The sequence below is a fragment of the Myotis yumanensis genome, unplaced genomic scaffold (assembly GCF_028538775.1).
Source record: "Myotis yumanensis isolate MYYU_CA2020_CCGP unplaced genomic scaffold, mMyoYum1.0.hap1 SCAF_14, whole genome shotgun sequence".
NCBI lineage: Eukaryota > Metazoa > Chordata > Mammalia > Chiroptera > Vespertilionidae > Myotis > Myotis yumanensis.
The window spans coordinates 43,528,118-43,552,068 of record NW_027223765.1 but is presented as its reverse complement, the minus strand read 5'-3'; the positions used below and the strand labels follow the sequence as shown (position 1 = coordinate 43,552,068).

Genomic DNA, 23,951 nt, shown 5'->3' with positions numbered 1-23,951 from the left:
GTTGCTAACCTTTATAAGCCAAAAAAAAAAAGGGTTCCATGGCTTTTGGCCCTATTAAATGCATTACCATGAGAAAGATTTCAGAGAAGACGCAGAAGAGGATAGAAATAGCATAATCCTAGGCATCAAATTTTTTTTTTATAGATAATTTTCTATGTCTTAAGTGTTCTATATGACTTTTCTAAAGTGAGGAAAAAGAATATATATATATTCTAGATCTTGGAAATACAGTGTGAGCACTTATACACACACTTTTTTTTTTTTTAACTTACAGTTTAGGATATAAGATTTGGAGCTCTGGGCAGCCTGAGTTTGAATCCCAGCTTCCCTATTCATTAATTGTGTTACCTTGGGCAAGTTTACTTCAGCTGTCTCAGTTTCATTTGTGAAATGGGCACAATGAACTAAATAGTGTGATTTTGATGATTAGGTGAGGTAATGCATGTAAAGCTCTTAGTATAATATCTGAAAAGTAGTAATGACCCACTAATTAGACTTAATAATTGTCAGAATCCAGAGAACAAAATACTGGATGCTGACTTCCTTTAAGTGAAATGGATGATTAATACATAAAATGTTCTGTTCCCCATTTGGATAGTCACAGGATTGTTTATTATTCTTACCTCAAAAAATGGCCCATAATTAAGATTATGATGTATATGTCGTATCTGTAAAGGAAGTGAGGATATGTTGACCAGGGTATATCTAGTGTTTAGAGTATTATTAAGGACAGAATAGACCACCAGGGAATGCACATTCACAACAGAATAGTTAAATTTCTAAAGTACATTTAAGGGCATATTGACCTGAATTCTTAAAAATAAGTACTCTTTAGGACAGTACTTTGGGATGAAACAGAAATGTTAAGTACTTTTTTGAAAATAACTTAAATGTTAATTGCTATATAAATTTATATGACTTAATTTTACTCATGATTAGATTGATAGTGGAAATAGTATTGGAGCAGCTCAACTAAGAAAGTAATTTCTTTTATGAAGACTTGTAAAATTTCCTAGAAATTTGAAGCCATATGATACTTTTTGGCATATTTTAGATATCTGAAGTCACTTTGTTAGTTTAGAAACATACAAATTGCCCTAGACAGTTTGGCTCAGTGGATAGAGCATCAGCCCTCGGATTGAAGGGTTCTGGGTTCGATTCCGGTCAAGGACATGTATCTCGCTTGCAGGCTTGATCCCTGACCCTCGTAGGGCACATGTGGAAAGCAACCAATTGATGTGTCTTTCACATCAATGTTTCTCTCTGTCTCCCCCCCTCCCACTCTCTCTGAAAATCAGTGGGGGGAAATAAACATACAAATCAATCATGCATAAACTATCCAAGTCTTTTTTAATTGAATTCTTTGGGGTGACATTGGTTAATAAAATTATATAGATTTTAGGTACACAATCCTATAATATATCATCTGTATATTGTGTTTACTACCTAAGTCAAGTCTCCTTCAATCACCACTTCTCCCCCTTTTCCTCTGGTAGTCATCATACTGTTTATATTGTCTGTGTCCATGAGTTTTGTTTTTTGCTTAATCCCTTCACCTTTTCACCCAGTCCCCCAGATCCCTTCCTTTCTGACAGCTGTCAGTTTATTCTCTGTATCTGTAGTCTGTTTCTATTTTGTTTGTTAGTTTACTTATTTTCTTATTTTGTTCGTTAGGTTCTACATATAAGTGAAATCATATGGTAGTTTTAAATCATGCTTGGTCCATTTGGGATATGGAAGCATGTAAGACTAGTCCACAGGCTGTTTTCCTTGCCAAGTTTTTCTCTATTTAGTTGGGGACTGTCACAAAGAAAAACTGTTTTTTCCTACCACATTCTATAGAACAGATTTGAATTTAGACAATGTATTTCTCCTTTTTTGAGCTTTCATTTTGTTTTATATATTACTGAATTGTTGAATTTGTCATTCAAAAAATGATGACAATAATTTTTTATTGAGAATAAACTTTGTCAAGTTTTCTTTTATTTTCCTTTACTTATATCAGTGCTTACAATTCTAATTACTGGCATGGTACAATTAGAGTAATGAGCAAGGTAGATATAGTTACTGCTCTCATGGAGCTTATAATGGACTGGAGGCCCGATGCACAAAATTCATGCAAGAATAGGCCTTCCTTCCCCCAGCTGCCGGCACCGGCTTCCCTCGTGGCCCTAGCTTAGTCCGGAAGGTTGTCCTATCTAATTAGCATATTATGCTTTTATTATTATAGATTATTGAGTATATTCATATAGTCCTAATTAGGGTGGGGTTTTTTGTGAGGGCTTTATTTTTTTCCCTACTACTCATCCCAGTCAGTGTCTTTATTGCATTATAACTATGTTAATGTTCTTCCTTTAAAAAAAATTTTTTTTTTTAAATACATTTTATTGATTTTTTACAGAGAGGAAGGGAGAGGGATAGAGAGCCAGAAACATCAATGAGAGAAACATTGATCAGCTGCCTCCTGCACGCCCCCCACTGGGGATGTGCCCGCAACCAAGGTATATGCCCTTGACCGGAATCGAACCCGGGACCCTTCAGTCCGCAGGCCGACGCTCTATCCACTGAGCCAAACCGGTTCTGGCTAAAAAATTTTTTTTAGTGTGTGATCCCACAGTAGTGGTGACCATTTAATACTCATTCTGTATCATACAGACAGTTTTGTAAAAATATATATGGACTGGTAAATGAATGGATGGATGGGTATTTCATTTGACATCATGACCTTAAAACTATGTAGAGAAAACACAGTAAAAACAACTTATTCGCTGTTGCTGTATAGTATCTTTAAGAGTATGTGTAAGAGCCTGGTCGGTGTGGCTCAGGGTTGAGTGTTGACCTATGAATCAGGAAGTCAAGGTTTGATTCCTGGTCAGGGCACATGCCTGGGTTGTGGACTTGATTCCCAATAGAGGGGGTGCAGGAGGCAGCTGGTCAATGATTCACATCATTGATATTTCTGTCTCCCTTCCTCTCTGAAATCAATTTTTAAAAATTCCTATAAAAAAGGAGTATGTATAAGAGAACACTGTTTTCATAAGTATTTTGTGATATTTATTGGTTATAAGTGTTTTGAAAGAATGGTAATAAGTTATCTACAGTGAAAAAAAAGTGGTTCCTTTTATGTTTGGGGAAAATTTATATGTATATATACTTGAAATTTGAAATTTATGAGTAAGTTAAACTATTTCATGCATAAAGTAGAAATTTGAGGTTATTAAACCAGCAATCCACTGGTCTAAGAATATTTGACTTAAGTATTTTAGAAATTCAATGGGATGTGGAATAGTTGGAGGAGTGGAGAATAAAAACCTTTATTATCTTTGTGCCAGATGCTGTGCTTAGAACCTTTTCCGTGTGTTGTCTGTGTGGCATGTGGCATATAGTGGTTACTTAGGATAGCTAAATTTCTTTGTTCTACAAATGAGAGAACTGAGCTTATGTTTGGTTAAGTAATTGATTTACCCAGGGTCTCCATAAAGCCAGAAAATGCTTGATAGGATATTTGCATTCAGGTTTGACTCTAAAATTTCACATCTTTTCACTAAGTTTTTGTAATAAATGTCCTACCGCTTGTTGATAATACAAGGTGCCAATGGATGCAACATATCTAACTGTAGTACTAAACACCAAATGGAATCATTTTCTTTTATAGACACCTAAATGTTTTACTCACTGTTTTTATGCTTTATCAATTAGGGTGTAAACAGTTTGGTGAAATAAATGGTCCACTATTTCAGTGTAACATAAAATAGGAGTTAAGTATATGGGCAAGTTCATATGAGAGTCGAAGCAATTTAGGTTGCCTAATGTCGCATCCCTAAGATTTGCAAAATTATAACATTGTTTGCATGTTTAATGTGAGGTGCTTATTGCTAAAGGATTTGGGCAACTGGTTTTAATTTTTCTTTAGTGAATCAATAAGTATCTCTTCTGCATATCACAAAGTAAGATAATCTTGAAGCCTTTGAAAATTTTATGTAAAAGCCCACAAAAATATGAGAAACTACATTTAAGATTCCATCTTAAAATTAATATTTTTTATTTTAGCACTTTTTCAGCCATTAACTCCAGGATCTCGTGAATTTGAAGATGTTTTAAATATTCTCCATTCATCTTACCTTGAACCAACCTCAGTAACAAATTTTAACTACAAATGTGCTTGCTTGGTACATAATGAGCTTTTGGAAAAGGAGGTATGTTTTAAATTGTAATTGTCAGATTCTACAGAATCGATTAGTAGCCTGGAATTTGTTTTATTTTTCTTTTCTTTAGAAATGCTAAAGTTTTTGCCAGCCAGAATGACTACTGGTTTAGTGTTGTTCTGTGCACTGAAAAGGTTCCATTACCAGTCAGGGCACATGCCTGGGCTCTAGGTTCAATCTCCAGTTGGGGCATATACAGAAGGTGGCCCATCGATGTTTCTCTCACATCAGTGTTTTTCTCTCTCACATCTATGTTTTTTTTCTCTCTCTTTACCTTCCTCTCTCTAAGCATGACCTTGAGTGAGGATTAAAAAAAGAAAGCTAAAGTTTTCAGGAAAGCCAAATTATGGAAGGGAAAACACTTAGTTTTAAATGATGTCTTTTTAACTATATATTATGCCTAAATTGGAGCATAATGAAATCAAGTGTGTATTTTTTTTTTTTTAGGTTATGCTTAATTTTCCCCCCAACTGTTGATTGATGTTTGGATTATCTTATTAGTTGAAATTCTTAGTGAAAAAAGTGTGAACAGGGGGAAACAGTTAAGCAATTTACATAGTGAATTTACATTTCATGTATGTATTAGAATATTCTTTGAATTTTGATTTAGGAAAACCCAACATGTAATTCTGAAGTAATGCAAATGAGGTGTTTAGAAATATTTGATGTATATATTGCTTTCTAATGTACATGCAATACTATTAACTTTGTACTTTTTTAAGTTGGTTAACTCAGTGTTACCAAAATTTAACTTTGAAAGGACCTTTAATGTTACTGACTCCCAGAGAAAATGAAAACCTTGGTAGTTTGATGTGGTTTCATTTTATGATAGATTATTTGTTAATTTTATATGAAAATGGAGTCTATAGATTCTCTAATTATATTATTAAAGATCAGTAATGGCCTGCATACTACATATAAATCTATTAGATATGGGCTCCATATTTTGAATGTATCTATCTTGTATCTTTAGATACAAGCAAAAGCCAGCAGTTTCAAGTGACTTAGAGTTCAGATGTACTTACACCAAGTCGCTTTTTATCCTGGAAATATGTTTGGAGCATGTTTTATGTACATAGCATTGAGAATACACTTATAAAGAAATGAAACATTTTTTCTTGTCTAATTGAGTTTATAGTTTAGAAGTGGGTCATTCAACAGATTTATTAAGACACTCTTTGCAGTGCACCATGTTAAAATGAGTGATCCAAAGATAACTAAAACATAAACTTAAAAATATATTAGAGAGTTGGAGTTGTAAAATTTTATTTTATTATTATTTTTTTTAATATATTTTATTGATTTTTTACAGAGAGGAAGGGAGAGAGATAGAGAGTTAGAAACATCGATGAGAGAGAAACATCGATCAGCTGCCTCCTGCACATCTCCTACTGGGGATGTGCACGCAACCCAGGTACATGCCCTTGACCGGAATCGAACCTGGGACCTTTCAGTCCGCAGGCCAACGCTCTATCCACTGAGCCAAACCGGTTTCGGCACTGCCCCTGTAAAATTTTAATAGAAATTAAGTTAAAATTGATAAATACTAGATGCTCATTTGACTATATTGTGAAGGTAAAAAACCAATTAAAATAGTAAAAAAATGGGAGCACAGAAATTATAAGGAGAGAAAAGATAATTTGTACTTTAGTAGGTTTGGGTTTTTTTAGAAATAAAATTACTGAAACTCTTAGCTTAAAAATATAATTACATGCTACAGAGCTGTTTATAGGTTTAATTTCACTTAGTTTACAGAAAAACGAAGAGAACTGAAGTCTGATGGCCGTTCAGATAAAGAACTTTCAGAATCCTATGCATTTTTGATGGTTGATCGCTATCAGGTAAGTGATTCATTTAAAAAAAGCAATTTGAGAATGTTCTCATTGTTAGTTACTAATTTTTTATTTATTCAGCAGTGCACTTGATAATTATAAGTAACATTTTCTTGATGTACAAGTAGAAGCAATAATTTAGTGAGGCAAAGCTATTTCATTGTTTTGTAATTTGTTTTTCAAATGTGCTCATTTTTTTCTGACGAAACCTATTTTTTACTTTAGAATGTGCTTGATAATGAATAATTTTCCCTTTATTAAAATATGTTATCTCCTTTATTGTTGGTTATGTGTGCTTGGAACCAGTTTTTCCATCTTCAATTGAAGATTCTTTTAAAAATATTTTTATTGATTTCAGAGAGGAAGGGAGAGGGAGAGAGAGGTAGAAACATCAGTGATGAGAGAGAATCATTGATTGGCTGCCTCTTGCACACCCCTACTGGGGATTGAGCCTGTAAGTGGGGCATGTGCCCTGACGGAATCAAAACGTGACCTCCTGGTTCATAGGTCTACACTCAAACACTGAGCCATGCCGGCCAGGCTTTAGTTGAAGATTTTTAGACAGAGTTACTTTCTCTTTAAATAGTTTTAATTCACTCTAAAATGGTTGCTTATATATGAGCAATATGAATTCTGAGTATCTAGCATAAACAAAACTGGATTCCAGTTATGGTTATATTGGAAGTGTAAGCCAGTTTCACATTAATATTTTGTCATAAACTGTCTTACATATAAAATTTCTATAATGTTAAAAATACATAACTTAGAAGCTTAGATTTTATTTAAAACAAGTTTACAAAATATCTTTTCACACTTTTAATATATTATGATTGCAAGATGAAGTGTTTTGTTTATTTAGGTTCAAAGCATATGTGAAAAAGGACTACAGGTGGGCCAGTCCAAAATAACAATTCTTGGCAGTCCTTCCATGGGTAATCTTTTTTCTTTTTTCATTTGTGTACTATGAAGTTGCCATTTAAAAATATATTATTTAATTTTACTGCAATTCTTATAATTACATTTATGTACTAGAAGCCCGGTGCATGAAATTTGTGCACTGGGGGGTTGGGGAGTTCTTCCTCAGCCCGGCCTGCACCCTCTCCAATCCAGGACCCCTCGGAATGTCCGACTGCCGGTTTAGGGCCTGCCGGTCTGATCGCCCTAACTGCTCCCCCCTGCCAGCCTGATCCCTAACTGTTCTCCCCTGCTGGCCCGATTTCCCTAACTGCTCTCCCCTGCTGGCCTAATCCCCCTAACTGCTCTCCCCTGCCGACCTGATCGCCCCTAACTGCCTCGGCCCTGCCACCATGGCTTTGGAAGGATGTCCAGAAGATGTCTGGTCTAATTAGCATATTACCCTTTTATCAGTTGTCATAGTCCCAGAAAAGGAGACTGATGTTAGGTTCTGTGATGTGAAACCAGTTTTATTATTTGTTTCTGATTTTTGCATGCTATCCAAATTGATTTTAAGTCTCTCTTTTTTTTTTTTTTTTGGTCTTAGTCGAGTACTAGTAGATTTTGAAATTTTTTATGTGTTTCATGTTTTATTCTTGCCTTGGTGAACTATAAGCAATCTTCACTGTCATTACATTTTTTAAAAAGGTGTTGGTCATATCATTTATTATCATTAGATTAAATAAATTTTTTTGTATTTGTGTCATTCAAATTTAAATTAAAAAATTTTTTTCCTCTTTACTAGGTATCTATCTTTCTAAGTATCCTGATTTGTTACAAGCTAATCCTATAGAAGCTGGAACAGTGGGTGATGTTGTTATTTTTAAAATAATGAAGGTAATTTCAGCTTTTACATTTCATATATCAAAGACAACATTTGATTTGGATTTTAGTTGACCCTGTTTTTAGGAGATTAAATTAAAAAACAGCTTGCTTGTGTTTGGTATAGAAAGATACTTTTGAGAGTGATTTGCCATCTTTGATGTAAGCTTACTGTATTTTAGAGTTTGCAAACTTTCCTTTCCAAAAAAATAGAATGAAGAAAGGAGGGTAATATATTGGTAATGTCATTTAGGCTATTGAAAAGTTTTGTGAATAAAATTTTTTCTTTGTTATAGAACAAATTCAAACAATTTTTTTATGGTTAACTTTTTCTTCAATATTTGCAAAATGTGTTGGGTGATACTTTATTGTCAGATATTAAAGGAAAAAACTGTTATAGGTGATTTATATTTAAAGAAATATTCTATAATTATATAGTCAATAATTAGGTTTGGGTGGACTTAAAATGTTTTCTCTGTTTTAGGGTAAAATAAAAAGTATATATGAACCCATGGGTGTAAAAAGTTTGGAATCTAAAAGTGCTTTGGATCCAACACCAAAGCATGAATGTCACGTGTCGAAGAATGCCAATAGAATTACATCACTTTTGGCTTACCGAGCCTATGAGCTTACTCAAGTAAGTACCTGAACCCATTTTAGTGTTATGACCTGATATCTGTTTGTCACCAAATCCTTTAAAATGCCCCATTTTCAATTCCCTCTGCCACCACACCAGTCTAGGCTCTGGTTTCCACATATTACTGCCAGACTCCAGTGTCTTGGCTGTTTGTTTAGTGTTTCCAAGACAACTTAGAAATATATACTTGCAGATAATATTCAGAGTCCTTAGCCTAGCTCACCCTGCCTGAATACTGTTATTTTCATCTTGTTTTGTTTGTTTGTTTGTTTTTCTTTTGTATGAGCTCTGCCCTTAACCTCATTTCATTTGAAATTTTGGCTTTTCTTGGCCTAGAAAGTTTTTGCCTAATAAAATACTACTCATTCCTCAAGGTAGAGTTGAAGCCCCTTGAAATACCTTAATTCATACTATTTTGTACTATTGACTTGATAAAATATTTTCTACTTTTATTAACTTTTTAAGATGCAAACTTAGAATTAATTTTTAACCTTTACTCAGATATAATTGATACACAGTAAACTACACATACTTGAAAGTGTTCTAATTGATAAATTTTAGTCATTGTGTTTTATATGATGTTTGACTATAAAGTAAGGTAATTTTTAAATTAAAATGTTTCTAACAAATGTGCAGGAGGCAGCCGATTGATATTTAAATAAAAAAACTTAATTTTTTCTTTCTGAAGAATCTCAGTGTGCAAGATTCGTTGGTGGGGGCTTTTAGCAAAAATTATATTCACTAAAGTTGTCTGGACTCATTTGATTACCTTCTGGACAGGGGTGGTATTGGTAGGTAAGAGATATACACTTATAGTAATTACTAGAGGCCCGGTGCACAAAAATTTGTGCACTTGGGGGTAGGGGGTCCCTCAGCCAGGCCTGTGCCCTTTCGCAGTCTGGGACCCCTCGGGGGTGACCACTTGCTGGCTTAGGCCTGCTCCCCGGGGGATTGGGCCTGAGATGGCAATCAGACATCCCTCTGGCAGCCCGGCAGCCCTCAGGGGATGTCCACTTACCAGCAGGGAGCAGACCTAAGCTGCAGTTGGACATCCTTAGCGCTGCTGAGGAGGTGGGAGAGGCTCCCACCACCACTGCTGTACTGGCAGCCGTCAGCCTGGCTTGTGGCTGAGCAGAGCTCCCCCAGTAAGAGCGCACTGACCACCAGAGGGCAGCTCCTGCATTGAGTGTCCCCTGGTGGTCAGTGTGTGTCATAGTGACCAGTCATTCCCAGTCTTTCTGCTGTTAGGGTCAGTTTGCATATTACCCTTTTACTATATAGGATAGAGGCTTGGTGCATGGGAGGGGGCCGTCTGGTTTGCCCTGAAGGGTGTCCCGGATCAGGGTGGGGGTCCCGCTTGGGTGCCTGCCAGCCTGGGTGAGGGGCTGATGGCTGTTTGCAGCTGGTCACACCCCCTTCAGGGTGGGGGTCCCTACTGGGGTGCCTGGCCAGTCTGGGTGAGGGGTTGAGGGCTGTTTTCAGGCTGGTGGGTGACTGAAGCTCCCAGCCTCTTTTTTTTCTTCCTTTATTTAAATTTACCTTCTATGGCTATCACTGGAGCTGAGAGCCGGCTCCAGCTCTGAGGCCGTGGCTGGCTGAAAGCAGGTATCTGGAGTTTGTTTAGCTTCTATAATTGCAACATTGTTGCATCCGGAGCTCAGAGCTGGCCTGTGGCAGGCAGGGAACCTTGGCTTCCTCCGTCACTGGAGCAACCAAGCCTCATGTTTGCTTCAGCTGCATGGCTGCCGGCCACCATCTTGGCTGGCAGTTAATTTTCATATCTCGCTGATTAGCCAATGGGAAGGGTAGCAAAGTTATGGTTAATTACCATGTTTCTCTATTATTAGATAGGATTGGCTTTTCTAGCAGAACTTGTAAACTGGTTTGTATTTCAAAAAACTTTCCAGGCATTTTCAGAGCAACAACATTATTGAAATCATTATCCCAAGGGAATGGACTTCGAAGGATAATGCCTTGTTTATAAACTGGGGCTCTCTCTCTTTTTTTTTTTTAACCCTTTGCACTCCGCTGTCCCCTCTCAGGGGACATCGGAATTCTAGCATATCACTCGGATGTCCCCTCTCAGGGGACATTGCAGTTTATTAGTGATTACGGGGAATTGAGTTATTTCAATGCAACTTTTTGAGACATGCATGTTTCCCTGAAGTTTTATCTTGAAATGGCACAAGAAATTAAATCAAAATATCGTAAAATTACTAAGATATATACAAGAAATGTCAGCGGGTTTTGTGTCGGACGAGAACGTGAGATGCGTGCTCACGACGGTCCGAGCACTTCGCGACGCCACTTGAAAAGAGCGATAAGGGGAGTTTGTAGAAGAAAGGTTGGTTTTCGAACATAGCGCACACTGTATAGTGAGATATATAATTACAAATAAACAAGTCTACATCTGGAGGAAAAGATTTTCAAAGCTGAGCTCATTTTGGTTTGAAGCTTCGAGCAGTGCACATAGATCTAACGAGGAGAAAATCGGAAAAGTGATTCTTTTCTTAGTGAATAAATTGTTTGGTGAAAGCTATTTTGGTAAATATCATCTTGTCAGTTAGTAATAACAGTTAGAAATTTTGAACCCATGCATTTATTCATATTTTTTATTAGAACAGTGGCAAAGCATCCAACCACGAATGAGTCTCATGACACAAGTAGTAGTGAAGATGAGCTCCAGATAGACTTCTGTACAGACACGTTAGAAAGACTAACTGTAGAACAAAACGACAGCAGTGATAGTGATATCGTTCAACCTAGAAGGCGACGAATTGTTCGCATAGATAGCGAAAGCGATAATATAGTACGGAAGAAAACACACAGCAACATGACAACGTATCGTCAAGTGAAGAGTGGGAAGATGTTACCGAATCGGACGTTCCTCCAGCCACAATAAATTTTGATTTACACGAAGAAATAGCCGGACCACAAGTCCCGAGTAACATAAAAGCGCCCATAGACTATTTCACATTATATTTTACTGAAGAATTAGTAGACAGCATAATAAAAGAGACAATTATGCCAAAGAAGAAATTGGAAAGAAACAGTTGCATACAGAAAGAATAATACTACGCTTCTTGCGTGGAAAGATAAAAGAATTATTACCATGCTCACCAATTATTATAACACAAACCTACAATCTACCCAGAGAACATTACGCGGTGGACATATCGTAACAGTCAGTAAGCCTGAAATGGTGTTAGAATATACGGCAAATATGGGTGGTGCGGATCGTGCGGATCAATACGCTTCGACGTATTGTTTCCTCCGTAAATCGCTCAAATGGTGGAGGAAGTTATTTTTTTGGGGGTTGGAAATGTGTGTGATAAACTCATACATAATGTATCGCATCGAAAAACAAACAAGTAATGAAATGCCAATGACACACCACAAGTTTGTCAAGACACTCGTTGACCAATTAAAGGGCGATTTTCGTGTATTGAGAACGCGTCCATCCACATCTTCTGCGGACAATAGATTAAACAATAAACTACATATTCCCGATGTGGGACAAAGAAAACGGGACTGCATTGTGTGTTCTAACAGGAAAACACCTGGTGGCAGGCGTCAAACCACTTATTACTGTCAAACATGCACTAATCAGCCTGCAATGCATATTGGGGAGTGTTACAAAACTTATCATACTGTACAAAATTATAAACAATAAAATACTGTTTTTTTTGCAAATATACATTCCTCGATGTCACCCAATTCATATAAGTCCAACATCATTATAATACGTTACTTGGTTCCAAAATTATACTAAATAATACGAGGGTCTGTAAATGCACGTTCCCGCCGCAAAGTAGCGTCAAGTAGCTGGTAGCCAATGTCCAGAATGGTTCGGAGTGCAAAGGGTTAAATATGTTTTTATTGATTTCAGAGAGGAAGCGAAAGGGAAAAAAGGATAGAAACATCAATGATGAGAGAGAATCATTGCTCGGCTGCCTCCTGCACACCCCCCTACTGGGGATCGAGCCTACAACCCAGGCCTGTGCCCTGACCAGGGATCTGAGCCATAACCTCCGGGTTCATGGGTTGACCAAACTACTAGTCTGAAAGTCACAAAACCCTGGTCTAATGAATGTTGTGAATAGGTGAAGGGGAGATGCAGATGGGCAGTAGGAAGAGGGTCAGCTACCTGTGTTTGTGATTTCTCTTGCTACTTTGTTTGCAGTTAGAGCCAAGACTATGTTTTCCTTTTGACATGAACAACATGGTAGGTTTGGTTGAGGTTGTGTCTGTAGTATTTTAATTTTGTATCAAATTGGCTTTTCTGAGCTGATTTGGGAGCCCCATTTGTAACATTTTTATGAGGAAATTTGTTGACCATATTCCTGATTGTCAAGTCTTCAGAAGTAAACTTTTGGAATACCTACTAGTATTCTGGCATCCAAGATATATGTGTGTGTGTGTGTGTGTGTGTGTGTGTGTATAAAATTTATATCCTAAAATGAATATAAAGTATAAATTATTATAGTTAAATTGGCAAGCATTGTTTAAAGATATTTTCTGGTAGAGGCACATTTAAGTGTTATATTTTTCAAAAACCAGGCAGATAAACACAAGATTCCCACTCTGTACTTTTGCTTTCTTAATGAAGTTAATTTTGCATTTTTTTATTTTTAGTATTACTTCTATGAGTATGGCTTTGATGAACTAAGGCAAAGACCAAGACACGTATGTCCATATGCAGTTGTGTCTTTTACTTACCAAGATGATATACAACCTCCGAAGTTTGTACCTTCATTAAGGTAAGGTTTAGGAGTTTTGGGCATCATCCAGAATGGTATTATATTATATAACCTGGACTGCATAGTTAGAAGGAGCACTTTGTTTCGTTCCTATTTTTTTTCCCCTTAATATTAATTAGATACATAAATGTTCATTGTGATTTAAAAGGTCAGTGTAGCCCAGCTGGTGTGGCTCAGTGGTTGAGCATCGAGCTATGAACCAAGAGGTCATGTTTGATTCCTGGTCAGGGCACATGCCCAAGTTGTAGGTTTGACCCCCCCAGTGGCATGCAGGAGGCAGCCAATCAGTGATTCTGTCTCATTGTTAGTGTTTCTATCTCTCTCTCTCTCTCTCTGAAATCAGTAAAAATATATTTAAAATGTTAATATAAAGGACAGATACTGAAACTATATGGAAATATAAGTTAAAGTTTACTTGAACCTCACAGTTAAACCTCTTTTTCCTTGATATTGAAGGTTTGCATAGTTGAGTAAATGTAGTTTTTATAAGTGAAATTTTGTGTGTTAGCTCTCCTGGTAATCGGGAGCTTCTACTAAAGAAGCCCCAGCTCCCCCCCTCAAACCAATTAAACCAAAATCAGGTATAAAGTAGCTTACGCATTGGTAGTTTTTAAAAGCTTCCAAGTGATTTCTGATTTTTTTTTTTCTAGAGAGAGGAAGGGAAAGAGATAGATAGAAACATCGATGAGAGAGAAAGATCATTGATTGGTTGCCTCCTGCACGCCCCCTACTGGGGATTGAGCCCTTAACCCCAGGCATATGCCCTGACTGGGAATCGAAACAGTGACCTCTTGGACGCTCAACTACTGAGCCAAACCGGCCAGGCTGATTCTGATTTTTAGTCAGAGTTGAGTACCATTGATTTCCTGTAAGCTCTAATATAAGGTGACAAAATACAAAGTAGTTTCCCCTTTTTTTGTTCCCATGTAATTATTCCAGAAAATGTTTTGGCAAAATTAAGTAAGGATATAGGTGAAATGGTCAAATATCTATATATTTTTAATTTGAGTACCCATAGTCAAAGTCATGTATGATATACATTCGTTTAGAAATATTGCTGTTTTTAAAGCCACATTCTTAAACATACTAGACATTTTTGAGGTTGACTTCTTTATTAGTTTCCAGATCAAAGTGTCATCTTCATTTTACTTGTTTGAGATCTAATACTTTTTTCATATCGTGATTAGTCCTGGAAACCATCCACAGCCACAAGTATGGATTCACATAATATCCAGACATTTGGGTTTTTCTGTATGTGCGTATGTGTCTGTATTTATCATCTCCATGATACGTTTCTTATACTGCCTTTCAGCAGTGATCTTCAGAACGTACTCAATGCTTTAATAATTATGAGGTCATACTCCCAGGAATAATGATTATTCATTAATTTTCTTTGCCTCCTGTTTGATTCCATCTTTTTACCTTCATAGCATTTAAAACAAGCATTGATTGAACATCCTTGCTGTACCTTGAATGCCACCCGTTAATGTGCCTGCCTTAGGGCCTCTGCATTTGCTGTTCTTCTCTTTCCCCAATTAGCTGCATAATTTACACCTACACTTCCTTAAAGATGACCTTATCAGTGAGGTCTTATGTGATTTTTTTTTTTAACCTGTGTACTCTTAGTGTCTTTTTTTATATCCCTTAGAACTTAAAACCATCACCATCTGGTAAATACCTTTCTTATTGTTGTCTGTCTGCCTCGTGAGATTATAAGCTCTATGAAGGCAGGGGACTTATTCATCCCTGTAGTCCTTTTACTTAGAATATTAGTAAATATTTATTGAATGATTAAATATGTATTGAGGCCATTTCTTTGAATCTTATCACTAAAACAAAGTAATTGACAGAGATTTTAATGGACTCTTATTTTCTCCTGATGGATATTTTTGGGTAAAACAGCACCTTAATTTTGGGCAAATAAGGTAATTCAAGTCAAGTAAGTAATTCTTTTCTCCAAGTAAACTTGGATTTATTAAATGTTATAGTAAGTAATTAACTGCTTCCTCCTACTTGGAAGGAGAATTTAATTCTCTTGGATAGTATGCCATTAAAAATAGCACCTATCTCAAGGTCCTGAGTGTTAACTTTTATATTAACAATTAGTAATTTAAAAAAATTTTTTTTTTGTAGATCTAACAGCTTTAATGCAGATAGAAACACAGGTAAGATTCTTTAGCTTTCTAAATTGAAAGAGTACATGCACATAGTAAAAAATTAATACATTAAGTGCTTTGATTTATTTTCATAATGAATGAGAATCTGCAAAGTATGAAAAGGAGGGTGAGGCCATGCTATGATATAGCATCAACATTTGGTCATCCAGGCATAAGGTGTCCTTGAGAAGCTGCTGCTGCTGTGAATAGATAAGGTTTGACCACTTGGATCGATAGTAGTAAACAATACAAGTTTCACAATTCAGCCTTTAAAAGTATTAAATTCGTCAAAGGTTTAAGTCAGGTTTCTCCACAATGAAAAGAGATTGAGAAGAAGATATGAGACATTGTATGGATTCATGTAGTTAACTGGATTTCATATAGTCTCTTTTGGGGAAAATAAGAGGGCAGTCTATGTGTCTTTGCTCTTCAGCTTTCTGATGTGAAGACATTTAGACAAAATTGTTATTCTTTGCAACTGGAATAATTTTGTAGGGGAAACGATAGTTTAAACAAAAAATCCTAATATTTGGACTCTCCTGTAAATATAAATGTCAAATATTTTGTTTTGTTCTACAAAACCTTGTTTCTAGATGTTTTTTTCCTTTTTTCCAGTAAACATATATTTGCTTCTGGGTTGCCAAGAATTGTGTCTTTTTTTTTTTAAAGATAAATTTCACTACACATTATGGAAAGGACAGCTTTTAAATAAAGGAAAGCTTTTGTGCTATATTTCTCTGAGGTCAGCCACTCGTGCTTTTTTGCCTATCAAACTGTAAGTATGCTGTATTACCAAAAAATAGTGATTTCCCTATTTGCTTTTCTTTCTTACTTATATTTAAATTTTACTTTGGTACTTTAGTCCATGAGAACTTAGATATCAATATTGGTTTGTTTTTTAAAAAGATTGATTTGATATCTTTAGAAACTTAATTGGCATAATGAGCCCTCTGGTTTTCTGTCTTGGTTTGAAGATGGGCTAAAAAATCATACACATTCGTGGCATAAAACTTTTTCTTAATGAATTTAAATCCTAAAAGTGATTTTAAAAAGTTTTATCCTGTGTACTCTTAGTGTCTTTTTTTTACTCCTTAGAACTTAAAACCATTACCATCTGGTAAATACCTTTCTTATTGTTGTCTGTCTACCTCGTGAGATTATAAGCTCTATGAAGGCTGGGGACTTATTCATCCCTGTAGTCCTTTCACTTAGAATATTAGTAAATATTTATTGAATGATTAATAACTACATTTAAATATGTATTGAGGCCATTTCTTTGAATCTTATCACTAAAACAAAGTTATTGACAGAGATTTTAATGGACTCTCATTTTCTCTGATTTTAAAAAGTTTTATCCAAGCCCTGGCTGGTTTGGCTCAGTTGGTTGGAGTGTTGTCTCATACGCTGAAAGGTGGCAAGTTCGAATCCCTGGTGAGGGTACATTCAGGAGGCAGCCTAATCCATTGATGTTTCTCTCTCATATCGATGTTTCTTTCTCCCTCTCCCCTTTTTTCTTTCTAAAATCAATACAAAATTTTTATCTTTATTAGATATGTTTTCCATTTGGCAATTTGAACATGATAGACTTAAAATTTATCAGTTGTTTGTTGGAAACAGCTTTGATGTTTTAAGTTAAAATTTATAGGCTGTTTTCAGTCTTGGGAATATGCTGGAATAGAAAAGTCTAAAGTGATCTTTTGCTGCCCTGTGGTGTGGCTCAGTTGTTTGGGCATCATTTCATGCAACGAAAGGTTGTCCTTCAGTTTACTGTCTGGGCACATACCCAGGTTGAGGGCTTATCCCCGGTAGGCAGTCGATTCATGTTTTGTTCTGACATCGATGTTTCTCTTTTTCTCGCTCCTTCTCCCTCTCTACTTCCTCCCTCCCTCCATCTCTACCTGCCTCTCTCCCCCCTTTCTCTCTCTCTAAAAATCAATTTAAAAAATGAAAATAAAATGATCTTTTGCTACCATCACAATAAACATGAACCTTCATAAATGTTTGAGGACTATGTGAACAGTAGATACTTGAATTGTTTTTAATAAAATGACAACCTTATATCCTTTGTTATTAGTAATATTGGCATGTAGAATTAGCTTCTGCCTTACATTTGGAAGGTTGGTAATATTGCCAGGCTATGTATCTATTTACCTGTACATCTGGACTTCCCATATTAAATCTTCTTTAAAGTACGGTGCTAATAAATATGCTGTTTGTTTTCCAGCAAGACGGGTGTGTGTGTGTGTATAAAAGAGAGAGAGAGAGAGATACCATTGCTAGAGTTAAAAATACATGTAAGGAGATATGCTTTTTTAATTTTCTTTCAGTCCTGAGAAGCTAGATGTTGAAACAGTTATGAGTATTGATCATCTGAAACAGAAAATTCCTCCAGCGCTGTTTTACAGGGAAGCATACTTCGGTTCAAATGAAGGTAAAGTAATTTAATTTTACTGAAATATAAGCAGCAGAGTTGAATCTGAATATTTACTATGTATTTTTTCTTATGTCAGTTTTGAAGAATGGAATGTATTGCAGTCTTTATGAAGTTGTAGAAAAGACAAGAATTGGAAGTAACATGGAGAGTTTACTGCAAAAACTAGAGAAAGAAAAACTTGTGAGTAAAATTTAAAATCTTCTTTTTTCTCCCTTAGAAACTATTAATAAGTGATCGTATAATATTTCAATTTAGTTCATTTTTATCTCTGAAAATACCACAAAGTCTCTGTTTTTGTTGCTGCCATTTAGTTAACAGCATTTTACTATGGCCTTTGGTACTCTCCTTTATAGCCATGATACTTAGACCTTCTACAGACCAGTGTTCCCGTGAAGTATCTTTGTTGTATTTTGTAATTGTGACTGTGACATTAAAAAAATACTTCTTGAATGTTATGTATTTATGTAAGGTGTATAGTTCAGTAAAAAATGAAGGAAAGAGACTGTTCTCTTGGACTACACAGAGTGGTAAATGGAATTACTCAGATAGATGTGGTTACAGAAGAGACAGTGCCATATTTAAAGATTCAAAAAAAAGATTTGTGAGGCTGAAAAAATAAAAGAACATTATAGTAATTGGGAGAAAGTGATAGAACATGAGGCTGGAAAAGGGTGTAGGAGGCTATATCCTACAGCATCATGCAGGCAATGTTTAAATATTTGGAAATTTTGACTTGATCCTAAGAGCAATGGTTTTTAAAGGGAGTTGGATGAGGTTTTGATTATGTATGCAGCGTGATCAAATCTGTTTTGTGCTTACCTTGGTTATTATGTAGAGGATGAATTGAAGGAGGGAGAGAGAGATGAGGTAGGAAACTATTACCATAGAGGGTGATGTATGTTTGGATGAGAAAAGTAAGAATGATGATATAAGAAGAGACTGGTTTAAGACATATTTAGTAGGTAGTATCCAGGTCAATGGGTGTGGAATATATTGAGTTTAGGTAGAGAAATTACTTCAGGGATCAGATTGTGATAGGTTCAGGAGTGATGCTAATATGTACAGTTTAGTGAAGGAGATGAAGTGGTTGATAGAGTAGTGGCTATCCCAAGGTTTCTGTTAACATGACATATAGGTGAACTCGTGTTTAAATGCTGATCAGATGTTCCAGTAGAAAGAAAGAAGGATTTTTTTTTGCACCGGTATGCCATTTAATACAGGTTATTCAGCAGTTGACTTATTTTTACTCCTCACGTTATTGAGCCTCAGTTTCCAGGTATTCAAATGGAGATTTGTATTACTGATTTTCAGAACCCACAACTTCATTTTTATTGTCTACATAGATTTTTCATTGTATGCATATAGATTTGCTTAACCAATACATTGTTTATAGATGGGAGCGTCAAGTTATATACAAATTTATAGGCAGAATTTGTAAACTTATGAATTGGTGGACACCCAGCAATAACACTTTGAACAACTGGGTAGAAACCTTTGGGCTAGGCATCTTACAACATACACATACATACACATGCATACACATTCAATACATGTGAATATATGTTTATAATTACACTATAGACCTGGGGGGGTGGTCGGGGGAGAGGTCTCAGACTGGCCTGCACCCTCTTGCGTCCAGGAGCTCTCGGGGGATGACCGACTGCCACAGAGGTGGGAGAGGCTCCTGCCACCGCTCCTGTGCTCACCAGCTGTGAGCCCGGCATCTGGCTGAGGAAGTGCACTGACCACCAGGGGGCAGCTCCTGCATTGAGTGTCTGCCCCCTGGTGGTCGGTGTGCATCATAGTGACCAGTCGTTCCATCATTCAGTCAATTTGCATATTAGCCTTTTATTATATAGGAGGATTTCTTGTTTTCCTCTGAAAGCCTGTCTATAATACAAGTGTTCCTCATGATCAAAATCTGTTCAGTTACTGAGTTCAGAAAGTAAAAGTGAAAGTTTAGATAGTTTGGATGTCGTGAGTTATCCAAATCATATAATTTTTACATTTCAGAGAATGAGTATTGAGAATCTTAACAGTGAGGAGTTTATCAGAAAATCATAGTATCTCCTTAGTTCCTAATAATGAGAATCATTGGAAGGATAAGAAGGATGCTGGCATTTTGTTCTTAATCTGAGCAAGGTTTGTGGAGGACTGGGTCTTTCCAGAATCAAGAAGTGAAGTAACAGAGGGTATGGGAATTCCATAAGAATACACTACCTGAATCTAATAGACCTAGGTATTTTGTGTAGCATTCCTTTTCCTGCACCTCATTGGAAATTACTCTAACTATAGTTACTTTTTTCATATTTCTCATAATGAGAGGTGCATTGGGAACTATTGGGTTGTTAATAATTTTATCTTGGATCTACACGAGGTGTTCTGGATCAGACAAATATAGTGAATACCTTATAGTAAGTAATAAATGTATTGGCCCTCCTTTGCCCTAGTCCACTGGTCGGCAAACTGTGGCTCGCAAGCCACATGCGGCTCTTTGGCCCCTTGAGTGTGGCCATGAAGTTTCAATCGCACTGTACGTGCGCGCCTGCACGTGGTGTTTTGTGGAAGAGCCACACTCATGGGGCCGCAGTTTGCCGACCACTGCTCTAGTCATTACTGTTAGGGAAATGCAACAAGATACAGGTCATTTATTTATGGACTAGCCATCCCATAGATAAGGGGTGAGAAACAATGACTTTTCTTTGCTTATAAAGGAAAGGAAGTAGCTATCTCCCTCCGCCCCTGAAAAGGCCTCTGAAAATGTTAATGAATATTAACTCTAACCCTTTGGTAAATAAATCATATCTTTACAGGAGTCAGTTAGCTCTCTTTGTTCTAATGACATCTCCAAATTCCTAGGACTCATTCTTGCTTAAAATGTAAATAGGAGAAAGCTCTATCTTCCTGGCATCTTGGGACTGAAACTAGGAATTAATCTGTGCATTCACCTCTGCCTTCTTGGGGACCCACTTGGCACTCTCAGGGGGACAAGAGAAATTTAATTATCCTTTGGATTAGAGCAATTAACTGTATAATTTGCTACAGATCTAATTCTTAAGGTATGTAAACAGCAAAATATTTCTGGTAAAAATGAAAGCAACATTCCCTCTTTATATAATATGGAAGGTGAGGGCTTTTGGCAGAAGCACTGAGGAATCTGAGGAAGTTTTATTTTCCCACTGGGAGAGTTATAAAATAAGTAAAATTATATTTAGCTCTTTTGGTTGATGATAACTCGTTAATTTAAAAGTTGACTTTAATATAAAAAACCTATGAGAGCAATGTACCTAAATTTGAATATTGTTTCTGCTGTGAACATTCTTCATAGATACCTCAGTTTAAAATTTTTCTTTATTTTTTAACCATGGGTGGTGGGTTTTGAATTTTATTTAATGCCTCTCTCTCTCTCTCTCTCTCTCTCCCTCTCTCTCTCTCTCTCTCGCATTTATCAAAATAGTTACATGGTGTATTAGTCAGGGTTTTCCAGAGAAACTAAACCAATGGGATATATATAGAGAGAGAGAAAGACAGAGAGATTTATTAAAAAGAATTAGCCAGTTTGTCTCATTGGATAGAGCATTGGCCTGCAGACCAAAGAGTCCTGGATTTGGGCACGTACCTTGGTTGCAGGCTCTTCCCTGCCCCAGGCCCTGGTCAGGACCCATGCAGGAGGCAACCAATCGATGTGTTTCCCTCATATCAATGTTTCTCTCTCTTTCCCTCTCTCCCTAAAAATCGGGTGAGAATTAACAAAAAACAAACACACAAAAGAAATGAATTGGCTCACAGTTATGGAGACTAAAAAGTCCCAAAATTTGCATTTGGCAAGTTGGAGACTGAGGAGAGTTTGATGGTGTAGTTCCAGTCTGAGTCTGAGTGTTATAGATTCAGGAGAGCTGATGTTTCAGTTTGAGTCCAAAGATGTGGGGAAAAGAGCACTGATATTCTAACTCAAAGGCAGGCAGGTAGGCAGGAGGAATTCCCCCTTACTCCAGGAAGGGTCAGTCTTTTTTTTCTATTTGAACCTTCAGTTAATTAGATGAGATCACCCACCTTGGGGAGGGTAATCTGCTTTCCTCAGGCTATCCATATATATGTTAAACTCATCCAAAAACATCCTCAGAAACATCCAGAGTAAAGTTTGACTACATAGCTTGACACCCTGTGGCCCAGTCAAGTTGACACGTAAAACTAAGCATCACATATAGTATAGAAAAAAAAGAAAAGCCAAATATATTACTGGACTCCTAGGGGGGGAAAATGTGTATGCATCTAAGAAATTTTATATTAAAGCTAAAAAGATTCCTTTTATTAAGCAATACTCTGCAAACCCCCCAATATTCTATGTGTTACTTTCCTAATTATAAAATTAAAGGAATATAAAAGGACAGGAGTGCCAATTGGTAGGATAAAAGCTAAGTATACTTTCTTTTCTCACATTAGTCTAAGCCACCCAATTCAGAAATCCAATGTGTGCCCTGGCCTGTTTGGTTCAGTGGATAGTGTTGATCCTGGTCAAGGGCAGGTACCTTGGTTGCAGGCTCCATCTTGGCCCCCGTCATGGCACATGTGGGAGGCAACCAATTGATGTGTCTCCCTCACATCGATGTTTCTCTCTCAATATTTCTCCCTCTCCCTCCCACTCTCTCTAAAAATCAATGTGAAAAGATAAGTAAAAATCAATGGAAAAACATCCTTGGGTGAGGATTAACAAAAACAACAACAACAAACAAATCCAATGTGCTAATAAGGGCAGAAGTTGGCAATTTTCTGAGAAGGACTAGATAGTAAATATTTTAGGCTTTGTGGGCCATAAGTCTCTGTCCCAATTCTGCCATTATCTATACACATAAATGAATAGGCATGGCTGTATTCCAGTACTTTTTTTTTTTTAATACATTTTATTGACTTTTTACAGAGAGGAAGGGAGAGGGCTAGAGAGTTAGAAATATCAATGAGAGAGAAACATCGATCAGCTGCCTCCTACACACCCCCTACTGGGGATGTGCCCACAACCAAGGTACATGCCCTTGATAGGAATCGAACCTGGGACCCTTGAGTCCACAGGCCGACGCTCTATCCACTGAGCTAAACCGGTCAGGGCCCAGTACTTTTCTTTACAAAAAACAGAAAACAGGCTGGGTTGGCTTTCAAGTTATAATCTGCAGATCTCCATACTAGAAGAAAGGACACTATGTGGCTATCTTGTAAATGCAACAACAACAAAAACAAAGACAATAAAATTCAAAACGCATGCCCTGACCGGTTTGGCTCAGTGGATAGAGTGTCGGCCTGCAGACTGCAGGGTCCCAGGTTTGATTCCGGTCAAGGGCATGTACCCGGGTTGCGGGCACATCCCCAGTAGGGGGTGTGCAGGAGGCAGCTGATCGATGTTTCTCTCTCATCAATGTTTCTAACTCTATCCCTCTCCCTTCCTCTCTGTAAAAAAATCAATAAAATATATTTTAAAAAAACAACAACAAAAAACAAAACCCAGTATGGTTAAAAAAAATCAAGAAAAAAATTTAAACTGAAAAAATTTACATTTAAAAGGTATCTATGAAAAACCTGCAAACTTTCTACTCAGTGGGTAATATTGCAAGTGTTCTTTTGAAAATCAAGAAGACAGAAATACCTACAATCACCACTTTTATTCAACATCGTGCTACAGATCCTAGATTGCACAGTAACACAAGAAAAAAAAAAAAACCATGAAGACTGGAGAAGACAAATCAAAACAGTATTGTTCCCAGATAATAAAATCTATATAGCAAGCCTAAAGAATGTACAAAAAGAAATAATTCAAATTTTATATATAGATCTGACATAAAATCAACATATAAATATCAATTACATTACTATATACATAATAGAAAGTGTACTGACATGAAAAATACTGTTTACAATATAAGATGCCTGGCAATAGATAAATCTAACAAAATAAGCAAGACTTATATCTAGAAAATTATAAAATTCTATTCCAAGAATACTATAAAGAAGTAAAGAGTCCTAGCTGATTTGGCTCAGTGGATAGTGTGGGCCTGTGGACCACAGGGTCCCAGGTTCAATTCCTGTCAAGGGCATGTACCTCAATTGTGGGCTCCTCCCTGGCCTGGGCCCTTTTCAGGACCCGTGCAAGAGGCAAACGATC

The 23,951-nt window shown here is 36.7% G+C and overlaps 1 protein-coding gene across 4 annotated transcripts in view; it reads left to right on the top strand.

Annotated features, from left to right (window-relative positions):
* The window catches only part of TASOR (transcription activation suppressor), a 58,719-nt gene that overhangs the window by 5,888 nt on the left and 28,880 nt on the right, over positions 1-23,951 (top strand). For all 4 annotated transcript variants that reach the window (XM_070390795.1, XM_070390794.1, XM_070390797.1 and 1 more), the window contains exons 2-11: positions 4,051-4,196; positions 5,954-6,046; positions 6,897-6,969; positions 7,737-7,828; positions 8,298-8,450; positions 13,086-13,210; positions 15,344-15,375; positions 16,036-16,141; positions 17,694-17,797; positions 17,877-17,980. In XM_070390795.1, the coding sequence (XP_070246896.1) occupies positions 4,051-4,196; positions 5,954-6,046; positions 6,897-6,969; positions 7,737-7,828; positions 8,298-8,450; positions 13,086-13,210; positions 15,344-15,375; positions 16,036-16,141; positions 17,694-17,797; positions 17,877-17,980 (1,028 nt within the window). The remainder of the gene's footprint in view (positions 1-4,050; positions 4,197-5,953; positions 6,047-6,896; positions 6,970-7,736; positions 7,829-8,297; positions 8,451-13,085; positions 13,211-15,343; positions 15,376-16,035; positions 16,142-17,693; positions 17,798-17,876; positions 17,981-23,951) is intronic.